Source organism: Mesoplodon densirostris, chromosome 4 (assembly GCF_025265405.1).
Source record: "Mesoplodon densirostris isolate mMesDen1 chromosome 4, mMesDen1 primary haplotype, whole genome shotgun sequence".
In the NCBI taxonomy this organism is placed as follows: Eukaryota; Metazoa; Chordata; class Mammalia; order Artiodactyla; family Ziphiidae; genus Mesoplodon; species Mesoplodon densirostris.
This window is the reverse complement of record NC_082664.1, coordinates 32,689,302-32,710,747: the sequence shown is the minus strand read 5'-3', so window position 1 is coordinate 32,710,747 and position 21,446 is coordinate 32,689,302. Positions and strand designations below refer to the sequence as shown.

The 21,446-nt window shown below is 35.5% G+C and overlaps 1 protein-coding gene across 5 annotated transcripts in view; it reads left to right on the top strand.

The window, feature by feature from the left end:
- PCNX1 (pecanex 1) overlaps nt 1-21,446 on the top strand; it is a 179,071-nt gene that overhangs the window by 125,795 nt on the left and 31,830 nt on the right. For all 5 annotated transcript variants that reach the window (XM_060095917.1, XM_060095919.1, XM_060095918.1 and 2 more), the window contains 9 exons: nt 692-784; nt 3,506-3,656; nt 5,533-5,674; nt 6,349-6,526; nt 9,338-9,446; nt 10,277-10,406; nt 13,413-13,471; nt 15,251-15,466; nt 21,053-21,306. In XM_060095917.1, coding sequence (XP_059951900.1) covers nt 692-784; nt 3,506-3,656; nt 5,533-5,674; nt 6,349-6,526; nt 9,338-9,446; nt 10,277-10,406; nt 13,413-13,471; nt 15,251-15,466; nt 21,053-21,306 — 1,332 coding nt within the window. The remainder of the gene's footprint in view (nt 1-691; nt 785-3,505; nt 3,657-5,532; nt 5,675-6,348; nt 6,527-9,337; nt 9,447-10,276; nt 10,407-13,412; nt 13,472-15,250; nt 15,467-21,052; nt 21,307-21,446) is intronic.

Below are 21,446 nucleotides of genomic sequence, written 5' to 3'. Positions count from 1 at the left end.
ATGCCACAGAGCAACTGAGCCCGTGCACCACAACTACTGAGCCTGCGCTCTAGAGCCCGCAAGCCGCAACTACTGAAGCCCGCGTGCCTAGAGCCCATGCTCTGCAACAAGAGAAGCCACCACAATGAGAAGCCCACGCACTCGCAACAAAGAGTAGTCCCCGCTCCCCGCAACTAGAGAAAGCCCGCGCGCAGCAATGAAGAGCCAACGCAGCCAAAAATAAATAAATAAATAAATTTATTTAAAAAAAAATCAAGATTCAAAAAGTAAAACAGGACATATGCATGCAGTTTCAACATTTCAGAAGGCCAATGAAAATATAACTTTGTTATCCAAAAGTATAAATCCTATAAAAGAACTTAAATATCTCATTTCTTTTCCCCGTATTTAAAGCTTACAGACCAATGGGGGGAAAATCTTCATTCTAAAAGACTTCGTTATGATATGTTTACTGTGTGTGGAACTAGTTAAGCTTAGTGTAATTTCCTTGGTATTGCAGTATCAAACCAAAATATGAGGAAACTGAGGAAGAAAATAAGACTTACTGTAGTTAATTATTATGTGTAAGAAATACTTAGAAGTGCTACAGAATAGGATCAATGAAAATTTATTTCTTAAGCTTGGCCACTTGGGAGGAAAGATTTTGTTTAAATTTTTGTGTCATGTTTGATAATTCTGTTTTGTTCCACAGAGCGAGCGTTTACAGTCTGACCTAGTAGTGTGCATTGTAATTGGTGTGCTGTATTTTGCTATTCATGTAAGCACAGTGTTCACAGTATTGCAGGTAAAGAATCATTTTGTTCTTTTCACTCCGGGAAAATCACTTTGTTTGGATTCACTTCTGATTTGATTGTAGTGTTGGTCCATAATGCCGAAATATATGACTTTTTGTTTGGTTTTAACAACAAATACTTATTTTCTCATGGTTTCTCATGGGTCGTGACTCTGGGAGTGGCTTAGCCAGATGATCCCAGCTCAGCATGTGTTATGATGCTGCAGTCATATGTGGCTGCAATCAACTGAGGCTGTTAGCAGGCCTCACTTCCTTGCTGACTGTTGGCCAGAGAGCTTAGCTCTTCTCCATGTGGTCCTCACCATGGGCTGCCTGAATATCCTCACAGAATGGCAGCCTGTTTCCCCCAGAGCCAGTGATCTTAGAGAATGAAAGCCCAAGACCGAAGGCCCAGTCTTTTATAACTGATGCTGGATGTGGCATACATACCACCACTTCTTCCGTATCCATTGGTCATACAGGGCAACCCTGCTGCAATGTGGGAGGGGAATACAAGCAGGCATAAACACCAGGAACCGTGCTGGACTAACACCGTATGCCCTCTGGCCTCCATGATTCACACCCTTCTAAACCCCCCAAAGTCTCATTCCACTACAACTGCAAGTCCAGAAGGTCGTCCTCTAAATCAGGCCCGGGTGTGGGCGACGCTTGGTCCTACAGTACAGTGCTGCGCACCTGCAGGCCATGCGGTTACCCTCCTCAGGGCTCTTCATTCTCTTGTGCAGATCTGTATTTCTACATGGTGTCAATTTGATTATGATGCACCTCCACATAGTTTTCTTCATGTTTTGGGGTACATTGCATCTGTGGTCTAGTTTTCATCAAATTCAGAAATTTTGGTCATTATTACTGTAAATATTTTTTCCCTTTTCCTTTTTGCTGTCCCTCCACCCACCCCCACTCATGGACTCCAGTTACATGTATATTTGGCCTCTTGAATTTGTCCCACAGTTCACTGATGCTTTGTTCATTTTAAATTCTTCCCCCACCCCCCACATGTTTAATTTTGAATACTTTCTATTGCTATTGCTTTGTTGTTAAGTTCACTAATCTTTTCTTCTGTAATATGTAATCTGCAGTTAATCCCATCCAGTGTATTTTTTGTCTCAGAACTAACAGGTTTCATCTTTAGAAGTTGGATTTAGGTCTTTTTTTATATCTCTCATGCCTCTATTCACTTTTTTGACCAAATGGAATTCACTTCTAACTCTCTTAATGTTCTTGTCTCATAATTCTAATTTCTGTGTCACTTATGGGTTGGTTTTGATTAATTGATTTTTTTCCCCATGGGTCATAGTTTCCTGATTCTTTGCATGCATGGTAATTTTTGATTGGATGTCAAGCATTATAAGGTTTGCCTTTTGTGTATTGGATATTTTTGTATTACTAGAAATATTCTTGAACTTTGTTTTTTGGCACTGTTAAGTTACTTGTTAACAGTTTGATCCCCTCAGACCTAACTTTTAAGGTTGCTTAATTGAGACGGCTGTTTAGTTTAGGGCTAATATTCCCCCTACTGAGGCAACATGCTTTGGAATACTCTGACCAATGCCCTGTGAATGTTGAGTTTTTCCAACCTGGCTTGTGAGAACAGGCACTATTCCTAGCCCTGTGTGAGTGCTGGATACTCTTCTCTCTGATCCCTTGGCGAGGTTCCTTCCCTTTGCATATGTAGTTCCCTCCCACACACATGTGCTGATTCCCCTGAATACTCGAGGGAGATTCTGCAGATCTTCTAAGTTCTCTCTCCATGCAGTTTTCTCTTTGGAACACTGTCTGCTCTGGTGAGCTCTAGCTGCTTTGCTGTCTCCAGGCTTTTAGTTCTATCTTCTCAGCTCAGGAGGCTTCATGTGGATTCCCCTCCCTTCACTGCAACTTGGAAAGTATCTAAGGGCAGTAAGCTGGGGCAGTCCTGACACTTACCTCGTCTGTTTTCTTTCTCTCGGTGTTTCCTGATTGTTTCCTTATGTCTAATATACTGCAAACCATTGGTCCATATATTTTATTCTATTTTGGTTCATGTGGAATAGAGTAAATCTCTATTATTCCATTTGGCCAGAAGCAAAGGTTATATTATTTAATTTTAACATTTTTGCCTGTTTTCTTCTCTTCCAATTTGAACCATTAACTCCTGAGTACCTCACAAGCTGAGTGAGGTCCAGTGGGTCTTCAGGGGTCCGATGGAAACCTCTTTAGTTTCTAAACGTATGACTTTTAATTTGAACACTTGAAGTGATGGTACTTGGTTTTTGTGAATTTAGTCATACATAAGAACTCTCTTCCAAACCTTGTGAAGCCACAAAAAAAAGAACTTTTTTCTCATTCTATTTTGCTCTTCACTCAAACTTAACTTTTATTTAGCTCATGTCCTTTATCTCTACTAGCTAAAACAATTGAATACATTGCTCTGCAAGTCACATAGAACATTCTTGGGGAAGCAAGCAGTATACCTCAGGCCACACTCTAATTACACTGACAGTGTGAGACACCAAGGAAAGTAGTTAACACATTTTAAAATATCTGTAATACATGAAGAATCACTAACTTTTATGGCTGATTTAATCAGAAAATTACATAATATAGAAATGTTAACTGCAGACAGATGTTTAGTTCTTAGATTCTGTAGTTGACTAAAATTGAACTGACAAATTAGAAGTTCTCCTTTGGGTCTCAAAATCACTTCTAATGTCCTCAACTTTATCCTTCTTTTAGCCTGCGCTCAAGTATGTGTTGTACGCGCTTGTTGGCTTCGTGGGTTTTGTAACCCATTACGTGCTGCCTCAAGTTAGGAAGCAGCTACCGTGGCACTGCTTCTCTCACCCTCTGCTCAAGACGGTGGAGTATAATCAGTATGAAGTTCGAAGTAAGTATTTCATTAACACTTTTCCTTTCAATACTATGGATTTTTTTCTTTTACTTTGTTGACAGGTGACTGTTAAGTAAGTATCGTCAAGTAACACTCTGGCTTGTGTTTCTTAGGTTTGACACTAATGAATGAGACCTTTTGCTTTCATTTCAGTTGAAGTATAAATGTCAGTGCTAAAATGCCAACTTACCACAGAATAAGCCTTTCTCTTTCCTCCTCTGAGTTGTTCTTCACAGACCTCTCATTGATTAATCCTTCAGTGTATGTCTATGACTTCTCTTTCCAGTCCCTACCTTTACCCTCAATCTTCCTTGCCATATGCAGGCAACTCGATCCTCTTTAAGACTTCTATTTGATATATTTTTAACTCAAAGCATAAAGGGAATAGAAAGGTCTTCGTTCCTGTTTCCACCAGTGACACTATGTCCTACCAGAGAGGGTTATAAAGAGTGGATCAAGAGAAAAGAGGTGAAAAACATTTGTAATTGCTATTGTTCATGCAGATTTGGGATAAAGTATAAAATGACTAAAAAGAGGTAGAAGGCCAGTCCATTAGGCAAGCTTTTTACTTGTCACTTTAAACCCTGACTTTTCTGTTATAAGTAATCAGTCTGGTTCATTGGTTCCATGACCTATAATATATTTCCTCATTTTAGGGATATAATAAAAGTTAATACCTGTGTCATCATTATTATATACCAGTGATTAAACAAGCCAATGTTTTTTTCTCAGACTTTCTCTTTAGTTAATGAGTTACTATAGAGAGTAAATTTCTCAACTGTTTGGAGATAAATTAACTTCTTTAGAGAACTCTGAAGCTTTTGAAAGATTTCTATACCAAACTTGACTTTGCAGTATCAAAGCATATTTCCTGGGCCTTTTAGCAGAATTGCTTAAGTCACCATGGTACTGTAATCTTGATCACTATTTTGATCCTGGAGAGATAATTAAATATTAATGTGTAGATTGTAGTAAAATGACATAAAACTATAAAAATCTGTACTGGCCTATTCTTACCATAAGGAAAATAACTCAGAATGATGTATTTTTGATAGTTAATGATTAATTGCTTTCATATATAAATGTTAGCAGGTGTATCTGGTTTGTTTTGAAGAACAGTTTTCATTAAATCATTGATCATGTTGTTTGTTTTTTATGTTAACAAAACATTTAGTCTAAATTTTTATAGATTTTGAATCAACATAACATTTTTCACTTACTGAGAGTATTAGGCATTAGCAAAGTTGACTGTAGTAGCTATAAAGAAAAATCTGATTCATTAGAGAACTTCCTAGAGGTGGTTGACATTATTTTCACATAGCTGGAGGACCTTATTTTAAATCTTTCAGCTTATCCTAGACACTTTCCCTAATGACATTAAATATTAAAGTATTGGGGAAATATTACTGGCAATGAAAATGACACTTATGAAGTGTGTGAATCCAAAACATATACTTTCATATCTGTTCTGAGATGTATGTCTTATAAGATGTATGTGTATGTAAGGATTTTAAAAACAGATAATTTAATAGATCATTTATTTCTTTTGGGGGAAAGGGGCAGTCTAATCATCTTCACTAATCTTTTCTCCAAAAGTTATAGGCATAAATAAGAAAAAGTTGTGGTTAAAACCTGAGGTTTCAAGAATAAAAGTTTAAAATGAAATTCAGTTCATCTAAATTTAACATCTAAGTTGGAAAGTTGGATGTGTCTCAGAATTCATAAAATTGACTATTGATTGACATACTGGATTATTTACATTATTTATAGTACAGCTGAATTTGAGTGGTAAGATTTTCCTTTCTTATCACATTACCAGACTATTTTATGCATTAGATGACATGGTTTTCTTGACTTAATATTGCCTTGTTAGACGCAGCTACTGTGATGTGGTTTGAGAAACTTCATGTGTGGCTTCTTTTTGTGGAGAAGAATATCATCTATCCATTGATTGTTCTCAATGAACTTAGTAGCAGTGCAGAGACAATTGCTAGTCCAAAAAAACTGGATACAGAGTAAGTACAGTACTCCTCTTATCTAAGTTTGACTGTTGGGGTCTGTCATAGCAATGTCTTAAGTTACTGATCTAGTAACAAGTAATCATTGAGTGTCTCTTTGGTGCAAAGTACTGTGTGAAAAATTCAAGTGAAATTTTGTCTTTGACTTCCCTTTTCTGAACATCTGTTTCTGCTCTTGGCATATTACTACTCCAGACATCTCATTGTGAACTAACATTTTATGAGATGACATTTATTAAATAAGGTTAATTTTAATATTAGATGATAAGTTTTGGAGATGATTATTTTTGTGTACTGTGTGAATCAGACCATTTAGGTGTTCACTTGCCTATACAGTCATCCTGTAGGCCTACCCACTACACTAGGTACATGTTGTTGGGTAAGCATTAATATGTTTTTTATGTGCTAAATGCTGTTAAAGTTTAAGCAATAGAAGTACTGAGAAACTGGAGAACCAAATGTCAGAATTGCAATAGTGTTACTTATTTTTTAAACATGATTATTTATATAAAGGATGAGAATTATGATACATATGCTTAAAAAGGAATATTTAGAAGTTTAAATTTGATATATATATTCTAAGTTTAGTAAATGAAATGGTGATCTTTCTGAAGTTCATAGATTAACGTTTTCAGTCATCAGTTGATGAATGTGCTTTCTTTATATTGTAGATTAGGTGCTTTAATGATCACCATTGCTGGTCTGAAGCTGCTACGGTCCTCTTTCAGCAGCCCTACATATCAGTATGTCACAGTCATCTTTACTGTGCTCTTTTTCAAAATTGACTATGAAGCTTTTTCAGAGACCATGCTGTTGGATCTCTTCTTCATGTCCATACTCTTCAACAAGGTAATTTATCACTGAAGGAAACATCCTTATCTGTAAAAAGTGTCTCCCTAAGTAATATGCCATTTAGTGAGGATTACGCTTGCATTTCATTCGCTTCATTATCTTTTAAGTAGTATCTTTCTTCAGTCAGCCAGTTATTTAGGATTAGAATCCCTAAACAATGCCAGTCACTGTCATCCATAGAAGATATATTTCTTGCTGTGGCTAGGAAGGTAAGATTAAATTATACGGAAAAATTAGAGGAACTCTAATAAGTATATAAATATATGGGTTCTTCCAAAAGGGGGTGTGGTTTTGAATAATTTTAGAAACAAACATGTTAATAATTGAACTGAACTGTAGGCTGCTTCATAGATGGAGGGAGGAAATAACCTGATACTGAATGAAGATGGTGGAGACTGAGGGCAGTGAGGCCATGCGGAGCAGTGAGATGCTAGTTTATTTGTAGAATATACTGAAGTTTACAGAATGCTCCTAAAATTTGTTATCACCCATGGGATAGTTGCCTGTAGTCTTTTTACAAACGAGATAGTAAAGCCTGCATCTTCTGCCTCCAAGAATCTTCTTGCTGAGCCACACTGCCTTTCTAAGTGAAATAGATTGTGTAGTCAGATTATTTGAAATTAAATAGTTTAGATTTCATGTTAACACTGACCACATACAAAGGACTTTGACATACATTATCCCATTTGATAGGTGACAGAGAGCTGAAGCATATGAGCAGCTACAAAACACAATGAAATCCCAATTTTAGGAAAGTTAGCCTGGTCAGCCACATTTGGGATGAATTGGGGAAGAGAGAACCTAAAGGTATGGAGAACAGCTTAAGAGATTTTGACAGTAATTTAGATGTGATAGAGGTCTGGCCTAGGATGGGGACAGTAAAAATGAAAACCGTTAATCTGAACAAGCTTTTAGAAATAGTTTCTAAATATTGTACTAAATGTTATGCTAAATAGCTTCTAAAATATCACAGTATTATATTTGTTCAATCACTAATTTGTGTGCATTTTTATCATTTATTTCCTCTTCTAGTGAGCATGGTTAATCAAAGGAGGAAGCCAGAAAGTTAATAAGAGAATTGTCTGTATAAAAAAAGCATGTGATTTCTCACAAATTTAATATTTAGATTGGAAATTGTATTGAATCTTAAACCGGTTGGAAAAAAGTGAAAGTTGCAGTAAAATATAAACTAAACAGTCCTTGAAATAGTCACTACATTTAACTCGCATTAGTTTGGATTTTCTTAATACTTTCATTTGTTAAGCAAATTGTTTTTGAGAGTGTACCATGTTCCAGAACTATTCTAGATGCTTAGGCTACATTAGTTAGCAAAACAGAGAAAGCTCTGCCCGCAAGGAGTTTGCATTTTATATGGTTACTTCATAGAACTTAACAGTGATGATAAGCAAGTAATATTCAAGGAATCTCTTTAGATATATTTATTTTAAGATATCATTGTAAGGTGTACCACCAACTTAATAATATTTCAAGAAAAAATCGCTCTGAATGTATACAAAAATATTTTCACCCACTAACCACTTAAACATGTAATTACATATCATTTTTCTCTAATATTACAGTCAAAATTTGAGTACAGTCTGTTTCCCATTTAGAAACAGAAGAGTGTTCTGTGTCACTGTTTTTAAGCAGTTGCAATGGCATCTGATAGTATACATGATGCTTTTACTTCCTGTCATCCTGATCCCATTAGTACCGAGGGTTGCCAGCGTAATTTTGAGTCATGGCAAAGAATGCAGGGATTCATCTGCAGTTTCTGATGGGTTGAAGTTGTGATTTCTTTTTTAAATTGGAAGTTAAACAAGTTCATTTGTAAATCGGCTAAATAATTTAAATGTGAGGTGTTTGGTGCCTGAATCATGGCACTGAATTAGTCAGAACCTCTTGCTTTTAGGATTCTGTGATCTGCTCTGAGAATGGCACCTTGCATTGCCTAGCATGCAGAGGCAATCTTGGGCACAATAGATCTGTTTCAGTGTTGAAGAAATGTTCAACGACAAAGCAGGTCCTAATTGAAGTAAGATTAAAATGTATATTATGTTTCCATTGGCAATAACAATTCTGATTATGAACAGATGCCTAATACACACTAGTAAATTCTTAGGAAACAGACAGTGACAACTGAATTACAACTTTATCCCCTGCCTGGCTGCTTTCGAATTCCTTTTGACATTGCATTTAAAACTTACTCATTTTCCAAAGCACTAAAATTTGAGGGAAAGGGAAGTGTCAGAGTAAAATATATATATTTATTGCTTAAGCTTTACAGACATATATTTCTTTTTTTTTTTTTTTTTGGTTTTGCTTGTTAGTAGTAATAGAACCAATAGAGAGCATAGAATTTTTTTTTTTTTTTCTTTTTGCGGTATGCGGGCCTCTCACTGTTGTGGCCTCTCCCGTTGCGGAGCACAGGCTCCGGATGCGCAGGCCCAGCGGCCATGGCTCACGGGCCCAGCCGCTCCGCGGCATGTGGGATCCTCCCGGACCGGGGCACGAACCCGTATCCCCTGCATCAGCAGGCGGACTCTCAACCACTGCGCCACCAGGGAGGCCCAGAGCATAGAATTTTTTAAACTGGTAAAACACAAATCCGTAAGTCAGTTAACTGTCTTTACTTAAAAACACATTCAGTGTTTTGGCAGTGATATTTCTTTTCCTTTGATGCAAATGGCAAATAATTTCCATGCTATTTCCCTATTAGGAAGAAAATCATTTTAGAAGTTTTTCATTTTCTAATTTAAAAATCTGATGGTAAGCTTTTTACTGATTGTTTTTGTTTTCCTCCTACAGCTTTGGGAACTCCTTTATAAATTGCAGTTTGTATACACTTACATTGCTCCATGGCAAATTACATGGGGTTCTGCTTTCCATGCTTTCGCCCAGCCCTTTGCAGTGCCCCGTATCCTTCTAATAAAAGTTTATAAGAAAGGGCAGTCATATCCTTGATGAGAATGTTGGTTTGTAGGCATAACCTTTCACAGGCATAGAATATAGGTTACTATATGATAAATTATCAAAAATTCACAGTCTTTTGAGCCCACACCTATACCAATTTTGATTGTTTAATTTGTATTAACTTCTGTGGCCCACAGATCATCTGAACATGAGAAAAGTATTAAGGTTTTATAATTAAGTAATGCTGATTAAAAATTTCATGTTTATATATGTGAGTATTAAAGTCCAGGAATTTTCAATATATACAAAATGTGTTTAGAAATATTTATAAATGAATGAGTGTTCAAAACATTTTCCATATTGATATGATTGTAATTAAACTTACATTCAAAATTTTCTATTCTCATCCTTTCTTAAAGGTACTTTCCAAGTAAACATAAAGGTTAGTGACCTTGTAGATGTTGATATGCAGACTTTTGTGTCTTTAAATTTTAGTTTTTATCTTCTGGAAAATTAAAACCATCTCTACCCAAGAGTGATACATGGAATTTTACCAGACACATGTTAGCAAATATTTATTTGGCTCCCTTCAGAGCATCATGCCAGACTGTACTTTGATGGCTGTGTCTTTCTGCTTCTACTCCTTATACTGTCCAGTGACACCTTCTTCTGTATTCCTCTGATGAACCTCATTTTTCTAATTACTGTAATTGCAATGTGTTTGTGAGGGGTGTGTGTGTGTGTGTGTGTGTGCGCGTGCCCCGCGCGCGCAGGTGTGTGAACGCGCGTGCACAATCAGATGAACGTTAAGGTCCTTAACCAGTTTTCCCATAGATTCAGCCATGTTGTTTGTTCAGGCTGCCGTATCAGCCTTCTTTTCTACTCCACTGAACCCCTTTCTGGGAAGTGCAATATTCATCACTTCATATGTTCGACCTGTGAAATTCTGGGAGAGAGACTATAAGTGAGTAAAGAACAACACTTGAAAGCCAGTTTTTATCTTTTTTACTAGGAAAAACTCTTGACAGCATTGTTATAAATTATTCATGGTTAACAATTTTTTCTATTGAAATATTTAAAATTTTATAAATATTAACGTTTCAAAATTATATAAAATTGGAAGAGTCAGAGGATACTCTATTTTCTCTACCTTTTTTTCTATTTATAAGATTTTTAAAACATAGTCTTAGTTAAATATGTTCATTTTTCTGTCTTTTTTCTTTTAATGTTATTTCTTAGAATTGTTCTACATTAATAATACTTTGAAACTTTATGCTATACAATGTTACATCATTATAACAGTCATAATTAGTTATCTCAGTTTTCTAAGAAGTAGCTATTTTTAGAGCTAAACTTTTTATAGGTTATTTGTAGTTTTTCATGAGGATAGGTTTTTAAATAACCATCTTTGTACATAATGTATTTTCTTCATTTAAGCTTAATTCCTTAGGTTAGCTGTTTAATATGATGCCTAGTAACTGTGCTTGTATGTAATCTCCAAATTTTTGTCTTCTTTTTTTTTAATTTAAGAAAATATCTAAAGGGGAATTACTGAATCATGGAGCTTAAACATTTTAAAGGCTTATAAATGTATTAACATGTTGATTCAGAAAGAGCTTATACTAATTTATAATTCTACTGGCCAGCTCCGCGACTGCCTTTCTCTCTACACTTTCACACATAGGTACATATAATAGGTGAAAATGGTAATCTTTTTAACGGTGAACTGGCTTATGGATGTGAAACTTTTGCTCTGGTCTTTTACCTAAAATCACACATAGTATTTCTCTTTTTGGTGAATTTCAGTGTTATTTATACCCTTTTTTTCTTCTGGACCAACTTAAATTTAGTCCAGAATAACATCTTTGTCAGCAGTTCTTAAACTTTCTGATCTCAGAACCCCTTTACATACAATCTTAAAAATTACTGACGTCTCCAAAGAGTTTTTGTTGATAGGGGTTTTTATCTACTACATAGTTATTTACTATAATAAATATTGTACAATATTTATTGTATTATAAGTCAAAACTCAGAATTTTAAATGAATTAATATAAAAATAACAACAATAAACACATTACATGTTAATATAAATAACATTTTTCTAATGAAGAATAACTGTATTTACCATTCCACCAAAAAAATCAGAAGAATGTCATTGTTTTTATAGTTTTGTAAATTTCTTTCATGTCTGACTTAATAAAAGACAGCTGAATTCTCTTACCTGCTTCTGCATTCAGTCTCTTGTAGCATTGTGTTGTTCTGGTTGAAGTACATAAAGTAAATCTGGCCTCACACAGACATACAGTTTGAAAAGAAAGAAGTATTTTAATAGCCTTTTTCTTTTTTTTTTTTTTTTTTTTCTGTATGCGGGCCTCTCACTGCTGTGGCCTCTCCCGTTGCGGAGCACAGGGTCCGGACACACAGGCTCCGCAGCCATGGCTCGCGGGCCCAGCCGCTCCGCGGCATGTGGGATCCTCCGGGATCGGGGCACGAACCCGTGTCCCCTGCATCGGCAGGCGGACTCTCAACCACTGCGCCACCAGGGAAGCCCCTTAATAGCCTTTTTAGACAATTGTGGATATTCTTGGATCCTTCGACAAATGGTAGTTTCTTAAAGATTAGTGGCAATGTGGAATCTAAAGCCATATCAGTGAATTTTTGGAACTGTATTACATCAAAATTCACTGATATGTCTTATAGTTTGAATGGGTCTTTTACCCATGCATATACTTATATTGATACATCTTTATCATTTGGAAAATACTGGCTCAGTGAGTAATGTAGATCTTCCAAATTTTGACCCATTTCACGGTACAATATTAAAAAATATATGTATTCATATCACCACCAATCTCAAAAAAGTGTTGAAGTATTGGGAAGCTATCAAGCACATGATGGTAGATACAAGTTTTCTGAAATCCTAATTTTTGCTTGAAAACTTGAATTTTTATTATTGGCAACAGGTATCTTTATCAGTTATTTTTCTTGAAATGTCAGACTTACTTTCTTCACTTGAGAAATGTCTGTCAAATACTCAAGTCTGAATAGTCATAGTTTATTCAAGTGAAAATGGTGTTCCGTGGAAAAAAAGCAGCTACTGCTACTTACAATTCAAGCAGTTGCACAAATGCTTTCCCTCCAGATGATCGTCCTACTTCAGAATGCAGCAGAAGTGCTTTATGTGTATTTTGCCACACACAATATTAAAAAGACCTGTACTGAGGGGCTGCAGTTTAACAAAATTATTATTTTTATTGCTTCGTTAAGAACATTTTTAAGGGAAACTTGAACTTTTATTTATTGTTTTTTCTTGTGCATGGGTAGCAGTGAAAAATAGTACAGTTTGGTGCCATTGCCTTGATTGATGTTAAAGCACCAGCAGTCTTACCCACCGTTGCTTTTGCACCATCAATGCAGTTGTCAACACAGTGAAAAAAAGTGAATAACAGTTCAGTACTATTATGAAAATAGTTTTGATTTGGAAAACTCCCTGAAAGATCTGGAGTTTCCTGCTCTAGGTTCTGTGGACCACATTTTGGGAACCACTGTTCTAAAGAACACTGTACCTCTGGACATTAATAACCTTCCCCTTATGAGGAATGTTTCATGCACTGTGTATTTTTAGGAACTGTATACAGTATGCATTTTTTCATCCTGATCAAAAATTTTTTTACATTAAAGTCAGTGTGTTTCTATACACTGTTCAGTGAAACATCAGTTAAGAAAAAACTTTATGTATAATGGAGGTGGAAGAGTAAAAAATAAATCCTTACCCCTAAAATTATTCTATCAAAGAGCTTTATTAATATGTTACTCATGGATTTTTCTCATTTTTATAAAGCGATAATATTTATTTCATCTTTATTGTATAGTATTTCATCTTTATTGTATAGTTTTCTCCCTTTTAATTGTTAGACTTTTTTTAATATAAAAGAACTTACTAAAGATGTTTCATTTTGCCTTTTTTAGCACAAAACGAGTGGATCATTCAAATACCAGATTGGCTTCCCAGCTTGATAGAAATCCAGGTAATAGCCCTATTTGTGAGTAAAGAAACAAGTCTAAGGAATTCGTTATATACGTATATCACTCGCGACTTATTGGGAATCCTCTATGGAATCCAAAGGGCATTTCTGAAAAACTAAATATCCTTTGCTTTATTTTGTTTTACTTTAGCAAAGTATACGTGAATTAGAATATCTAAAATTTATATACCCATCTTTTATAAAATGCATTTTAAGAATGCTGATAAGAATTTTAAAATCCATTCAAAGATTGTTCTTACATAGGTTAAAAAAGTAGAGCACAGTGAAAGTAAAACTGATGAGGTGTATTGAAGAGTATGCAGTCTGAACTTACTATTATGTTTGCTTCCCTGCTTCCCCAAATGGTTAGATAAATGTTAATTTCATTAAGTTTATTGTATACAGAGATGTCATGTAGAGGAGCCAAATAGCCACTCAAGATAAGGTTTCAGTGTGGGACATTTTGGTGGTGTTACCATTATCTAAAGTTTGGTTCTTAGTTTTGTCCTTTGGGAAACATCTTTTTGTTGGCCCACCTATTAGTAATCTGGCACAGAGAGGGTGAATCTCACTGCCCCACCCATAAAAGATTAATGTATCAACCAGAATATCAATGTATTAATTTACTAAAGAAATATGACTCCCAATACACTGGAAGATTTGTATTCATTTAACTCACAGATTACTTCAAATGCTCTGCTTGAGAAACTAAATTATAGTAATCAGATTGATTCATAATTATAAATTTGATTAAGGGGAGGACTAGTTATTTGATATTAATGACTGTCATTATCATGTTCTGGTAGATATAACAGCCATCTCAGCTCTGGTATGTCCTTGTAGGGGGCTTGGAATTATGATGCTGATGATGCCATCCTGCATATCACAAAGACCATGTCCTGAATTAATATGCACACTTTCATAATGGGCAGACAGCATCAGATACAACTATTTTATTGAAGCTTGAGCCTAGGGTTTCCCTTTTATTTTATTATTTAGTTAGGCTGAGTTTAAAGTAATTATTAAGTTTAGTATGTTTTGCCATTCTTCAATTCTGTGCTTTGGGCGGCACCCATTTACAGATTATTGCTTTGGTGGGTTACTTCTAAAGATGTTTTTCTAATTTATTGGGTGATGTTTTATCCTAATTTTTTTTCTTAAAGGATGACTAATAAATTTGTAGGTGGTTCTTTACTGCTGTTTCTGTGTATACAGTTTATTTCTGTTTAGCTAATATTAGGCATCTCAGTATACAGAGTTTTTTTGACCAGCTTCTCTTTGTTTGGGACTATCTCATTTGTTCAAATCTTGTATTACTTAACCCACTTCCTTTACCAGTATATCTTTTTGTTCTAATTTTGAATTTCTTTTATCTTTTTCATTTCTCTTGCATGGTTTTAATTATAAGGCATAGTTAATTGAACAGTGATAGAAAATTTTGATCATGGACTGTTAAAGAGGTGGAAAAGACCTTAGATTTCACCTAATCCAATTCCCACATTTTATGGATGGGGACCAGAGACTCAGAGAGGTTACATTATGTCTAACTGTAATTTGAAAATTTTTTTCCCATTATCCTATATTTCATTTTTATATAGAAATTTTAAGGGTATCTGTATTATAAGGGTACAGGGTACCCTTGTAAGGGTATATTATCTTCCTTGTCAAAGAACTATAGATACAGCCCTAACTGGAAGTTAGTTTTAATACTTTTAACAATCTTGTTTGTTGTTATAAAGGGTACTTAAGGTAAATTAACATTTTTTTAATCCCTTCTTATAGGATCAGATGACAACAATCTGAATTCCATCTTTTATGAACATTTAACCAGATCCCTACAACACAGTCTTTGTGGTGATTTGCACCTAGGACGGTGGGGAAACTACAGTACAGGGGACTGTTTCATTCTTGCCTCTGACTACCTCAATGCGTTAGTACACCTTATAGAGATAGGCAATGGGCTGGTTACCTTCCAGCTGCGGGGACTTGAATTCAGAGGTAAGACATTCACCTTTCATTTCTATAACGTACTCCTGTGACATCTAAGTTTTATGTGTTTACATCTCAAATCAAAAGTTATAAAAGTAGGTCCTTAGTATTTGGAATTCTGGAATGAGAAAAGCTGTTAAAGAGTAGTTATTAGTTTTTTTCCAAATTTTCCAAATTTCACATTCAGAGAAGAATCATTTTTGCAGTATGCTCTGTATGTAAAGGTAGTATCAATAGTGTATAATAGACTTGTTTTTTCCTGGTAATAGTGAATTTCTGTTGTTCTTTGCTTACCCTCTTGCTAGTCTTTTTTTGTGATCAGCTGCATATGCTCATTAGATGGCTGGCAGCATAGAATGCTGTGAGGCAGAGATTAGCTAACCAAGTTATTTCATATAGTTGCCATGCCTTGTCCTCAACAATTTTTTTAAATTGAGGTGAAATTCACATAACATCAAATTAACAATTTTAAAGTGAACAAATTAGTGGCATTTAGTACATTCACGATATTGTGCAACCACCACCTCTGTCTAGTTCCAGAGCATTTTCATCACCCCAAAATAAAACCTCACACCCATTAAGCAGTTACTCCCTATTCCCCCACCAGCCTTCAACAGTTTTGTATACTGACAAATGAAGCTGTTTCTACACAGAAAATCGTGCATTCAGAAACATACCAGCTTGATGTTATCCACTTCTGTAAGTTGAGTGTCTTGTAAGCAGGAATAGAAACTTGTCTTATAGGAATTGAAAGGAGTCCTATTAATGCATGTGTTTCCAAACTAGGCAACATTTGGACTTGAGAGTTTTTAGAGAAAGCATCCAAGCAGTGTTTTGGTCTATTCTAAGAAGTACCTTAGGTGTTTTTAACCTGAAATAGGAAATAAGAAAGCATTTGTCTAAATAGAGGATCAAATTAGACCTGTAATAGCTTTATTTTTACCCTGGTGTTGAATCAGAAAGTTTGCACCTTTGTTACATAATGTCTTTGTTAATGGAGCAAGTGCTTTTCTAAAGTTACTCCATTCATTGGAAGTAAGATTTTACTTGTGTAAAACTCAAGGTAGTAAATGTTAATGTTTGTTATTTATTTGTAATTTATTTGTAACCCATTCACTCTCTCTTCTTCAAAATCTCCTATTCTTGTCTTATGCTTTGTTTCTGACTCTGTCAGAAGCCCAGGACCTTAATTCCATCTCTTCTAGGGTCTTAACCCAGTGCTGTTCAAATCTAATCCATCTATCCTCATCCAAAAGTCAGCAGCCCCTTACCACTACACATACCACTGCTATAACTTCACCTTCTTTTTTAAATTGTTGGCACCTGAAGATTTCATCTTTGCTTTTAATTTAACTTTTTTTTTAACAAGTATTTGTGGGGAGGTTATTTTATCCAGAATTTCTATGTGTGTGAATTGGAAGGGGGTCCTTCTTATCTGCTCATTTCACCGTATTGATCAGAAATTGTCCAAATCAAAAATTGATCCAAATTTTCACTCTCCCCACTTTACTCTCTGGTACCAAATAGATTCAAGTAAAATTTTGGATAAATCCTTTGCCATCCAAACTCTCACTCTTTTGTCAAACAAAACTCAAATCAATTTGAGAACACAGTACCCCCTTACTTTCTGAACTCATGCTGAATTTCAATAGCAGGCCATACCTGTAATTCTTCATTCAGCCATCGTGATTTTTTTTTTTAAAGGCAAATTCAGTTATGTCCTTTCCATTCCATGCTTTAAATTTTCAGTGGCTTTCCATTGCATTTAAAATAGAATTCAAATTCCTTAACACATCCTATGGACAGCTGTGAGATCTGGCCTCTGTCAGTTTCTCCACCTTACTTTGTAGCACCCTCCTCGTCCACTGTAGCCACACTGGCCTTCCTTCAGTGTCCTAGCTGTGCTATATTCTTTAGTAAGGCCTCCTTATCGCCCTTCCCTTTGCCCAGAAAGTACCAAACGTCTCCCCTCTTCCTGCCAATCTTCCACCTCTAATTCCTTAATTATCTTTAAGAATTAGCTTAACTGTCACTTTCTCAGAGAAGCCTTAGTCTCTAACCACCTGTCCCACATGATTATCTCTCATATTACCCTGTTTTTACCTCCTTAGCACTTAGCAGAGTTCTAATTTTATATTTATTTATTTGTTTAAAGTTTATTTCTTCTCTAGCCCAGGGGTTGGCAGACATTTTCTGTAAAGAGCCAAGATAGTTAATAGTGTAGGCTTTTGGAGCCATACACATTCTCTGTTGCATGTTCTTCTTTGATTTTTCCTTTAAACAACCCTTTAAAAATATCAAAACCACTCTTAGCTTGGATTTGGCCCAGGGCTGTATTTTGTAAACCTTTGCTGTAGATTATAAACTCCTCAAGGGCAGGAGTCCTATCTGCTTCATTTATCATTGTATATCCAGCACCTATCACAGCAGCTAGCATATGATAAAGATCATTTTGTAGAATGGTTAAGTAATCTAGGTAATAGTCTTTTCTCCTTCCTCTTCATTCCAGAACTTTGATGAGGAATGATTATATTCTTGCTCAAATGCTGTTGTGATCTTTGGTTATTTTCTTTCCTTCACAGTGGTAGTCCCTGTTCCATCTACCTCCTACCCCTCAAAATATTAATTAAGAGTGTTGTCAGTATTTTGCCAGGCAGATATTTGGATCTGCTGAGCATTTTTTTTTTTTTTTTTTTTCGGTACGCGGGCCTCTCACTGTTGTGGCCTCCCCCGTTGCGGAGCACAGGCTCCGGACGCGCAGGCCCAGCGGCCATGGCTTACGGGCCCAGCCGCTCCGCGGCATATGGGATCCTCCCAGACCGGGGCACGAACCCGTATCCCCTGCATCGGCAGGCGGACTCTCAACCACTGCGCCACCAGGGAGGCCCTCTGCTGAGCATTTTGATGTGTTTTCTGATGTGTACTCCATTAAGCCAATTTAATTCCTTTGATTTTATTGTCTCTCATAGTGGATGCTAAATTTTAAGTGACATTTAACTAAAATTTCTTGATCAGTTTTTTATAGGTCTTGGTTAAATACCTTCATAGTTTTCATTTCCATTTTCATTTTACTGATATTCTCAAGATTCTTTTCCATGTAAATTTTATGTCAAATATTTGTTATCAATCATGGTTTTTGTCTATCAGAATTTCCTGGTTACAGCTTCTACCAAGTTTGTAAATGTTACTTCTATATATTTTTAAATGTTATTTCTACCAAGTATGGTTTTTCAGGTCAAACTTTATAGGTCAAAAATTTTTATTCTGTTTAGATTCCTTTCAGTTTTTACTCAAATTAATTTTAACATGTCTGTTTTTCATAATTGTTAGTTTTATTAATTTTTACCAGTTATTTTTACCAGTCACTATGAAGTGACTGAAAGATCTAGCTAATCCAGGAAACAATTAGTAATGGTTTCTCTAGAATCCCTTTCCAAATCTCAAAATTCTTTTTTCAGTTATTAATATTCCTGTGCTTATTGTTGACTTCATTTTCTAAGCAAAATGTATTACTGGGTATGTTGGGGTAGAAAATATTCTTGGGGTTTTTATGTCAGAGTGAAAACACCCCACATTAATTCAGTTACTCTGTTTATTCTGCTACTCTGAACAAGGACCTCATTCTGTCTCTCGTGAGAAAATGTCCAACCTCTGAATTCACTCCTGCCTGTTCTCTTCTCTGTATACTACTACCAGAGTCATCTGCACAAAATACAGCTCTCATTATGTTATTTCCTTTACTTTAAAAACCTTTGACTGACTTTGCAGAAGGATGACAAAATGAATAAAATAAAGTAAAAACATATAAAACCTAAGGAATAGACCCAACTTCATGCCACAGTTTAAAAAACCCAGCCTCAGAAAGTTTCTTCTAGAAATTGAATAATTCTTCTGCCCTCTCTAATCTATTCTAGCAAATGGATAAGGAAGGAAAATATCTCAAGCCTCTCTTGTACAAAACCAGTGTAATACTGATGTCAAAATATGACTGAACTGGCTAAAAAAGTAACTATAGTTTAATTCATTTATGACTATAGATACAAAAATCCTCAGAGCCCAGAGTAAGGAGAAACCAGCAGTACTTTTTTTTTTTTTAGTAGTTTTATTTTTAAAGTATCCCTCACCAATTCAGCCGTTTTTCATGCTTTAAATTAATTATTAAAAGCAAATTGGTTAAATTTCATTTTCATTATTGGTTTCAAAAGTACTTTATAAAATTACATACATCCTTATTCTGAAAAAAGTGTATATGTGTATCTGTAGTCAGTATCATGTGTAATGGTCAGCCACAGCATGCATTCCTGTTTATGTCAGGTTCAAGACAGTTTTTTCACCACTATGTAACACTATTTTGGAAGGGCTTGTCAACATAATTAAACAAGAAATGAAATAATAAAATTGTTGAAGGCTCTAGAGTTCTCGACAGTACAGCTCATTAGCTTGGCCAAGCTTACCTCTCAGTCTTATCGTTCATCATACCACCATCACCACCACCATCACCAACCGGGGCTAAATTTCATGGCAACTTTTTCTCTCAAAGTGTGTTTTAAATATGGATGTTGTATATATACTCTTTAAAAGAAAAAAAATTATTATGAAGTCCCACTTACTTTTATTATAATGTAACTTTAATATGTGCCTTTATAAAATGAGCTATAATCACTCTATAGTCCTATACGGAATTTACAAATTAAATGGAAGCAAGACCACAGAACGAAGTAAAAATTAACATGAATGTGATAGATGGTATTTTGTTGGCATAGATGGCTGTGAATCTAATTCTATATTTAATCTGATTTTCTATTTTTATTTCAATAACACTAATGCAGAGAATGCCTATTAGATAAGTATCATCGATAAAAGAATGTAATTTCAAATAATTGTTTGCTAGTACAGAACAATCAGACCTGGTACCTAATTGAAACTTTATCAGCAGATAAGCCTCAAGTGCCAATAATGTAATCTTATCCAATTATTGTTGGAATTGGCAACAGAGAAAAATTGTAATTATATATTTAATATTAAACTATAGTGAACCATTACAAGTTGTATAGCCAAGTAAGCAGGATGTATATATACTATTTCTGCTTGCAGCATGGACACAGTGCTGGTGAGAATACAGCCCAGATTCTTTTGAGTTCTGCACATCTGTCTGTATCGTGTGCCCTGGGATGATTCAGTTTTCGTTCCACTCCTCTAGTTTTGAGTTAACTCAGACCTTCATGAGACACACGTTGACTCATTTGGTCTTCATTTGATATGAATGCCGTTGTAAACCCAAATTTTTCAAATTTGGGAATCAATGAATCAAAATTAAGGTTGCTTTATTGCACAAATTCTCAGAACCTTGAATGTGCTAGTACACATTATGATTCTGCAGACGATGAATATATACTATGCCTGTTTTCTGGAGCATGCTGCAGCTTGTTAATGGACAGTCTAAGGCAAATCAATCACATACTCTCAATTGCTATAAATAAAATGTCTTTTTTCTAAGTTTCTTATGTCTTTGAAGCATTCATTTTTCCTCCTCATGTTTTTTTCACCTCATGTTTCTTTCCCCTTTGTCGTAAGTGCTTTCTCTCTCTCTCTAAGGTACTTACTGTCAACAACGGGAAGTGGAGGCCATTACTGAAGGTGTTGAGGAAGATGAAGGATTTTGCTGTTGTGAACCTGGCCATGTTCCTCATGTGCTTTCATTTAATGCTGCATTTAGCCAGCGCTGGCTAGCTTGGGAAGTGATAGTCACCAAGTATATTTTGGAGGGTTATAGCATCACTGACAATAGTGCTGCTTCCATGCTTCAAGTCTTTGATCTTCGGAAAGTACTCACCACTTACTATGTCAAGGTAAGGATATGTGCCTATCTGGTATCAGGGGCTCTTGGAAAAGACACACGTATACGCACATGTGCGCCCACACATGCACATTTGTTTTTTTAACTTGTGCTTTGCTTCTAAGTAGTGACTTAAATTCTCTAGTATCCGGT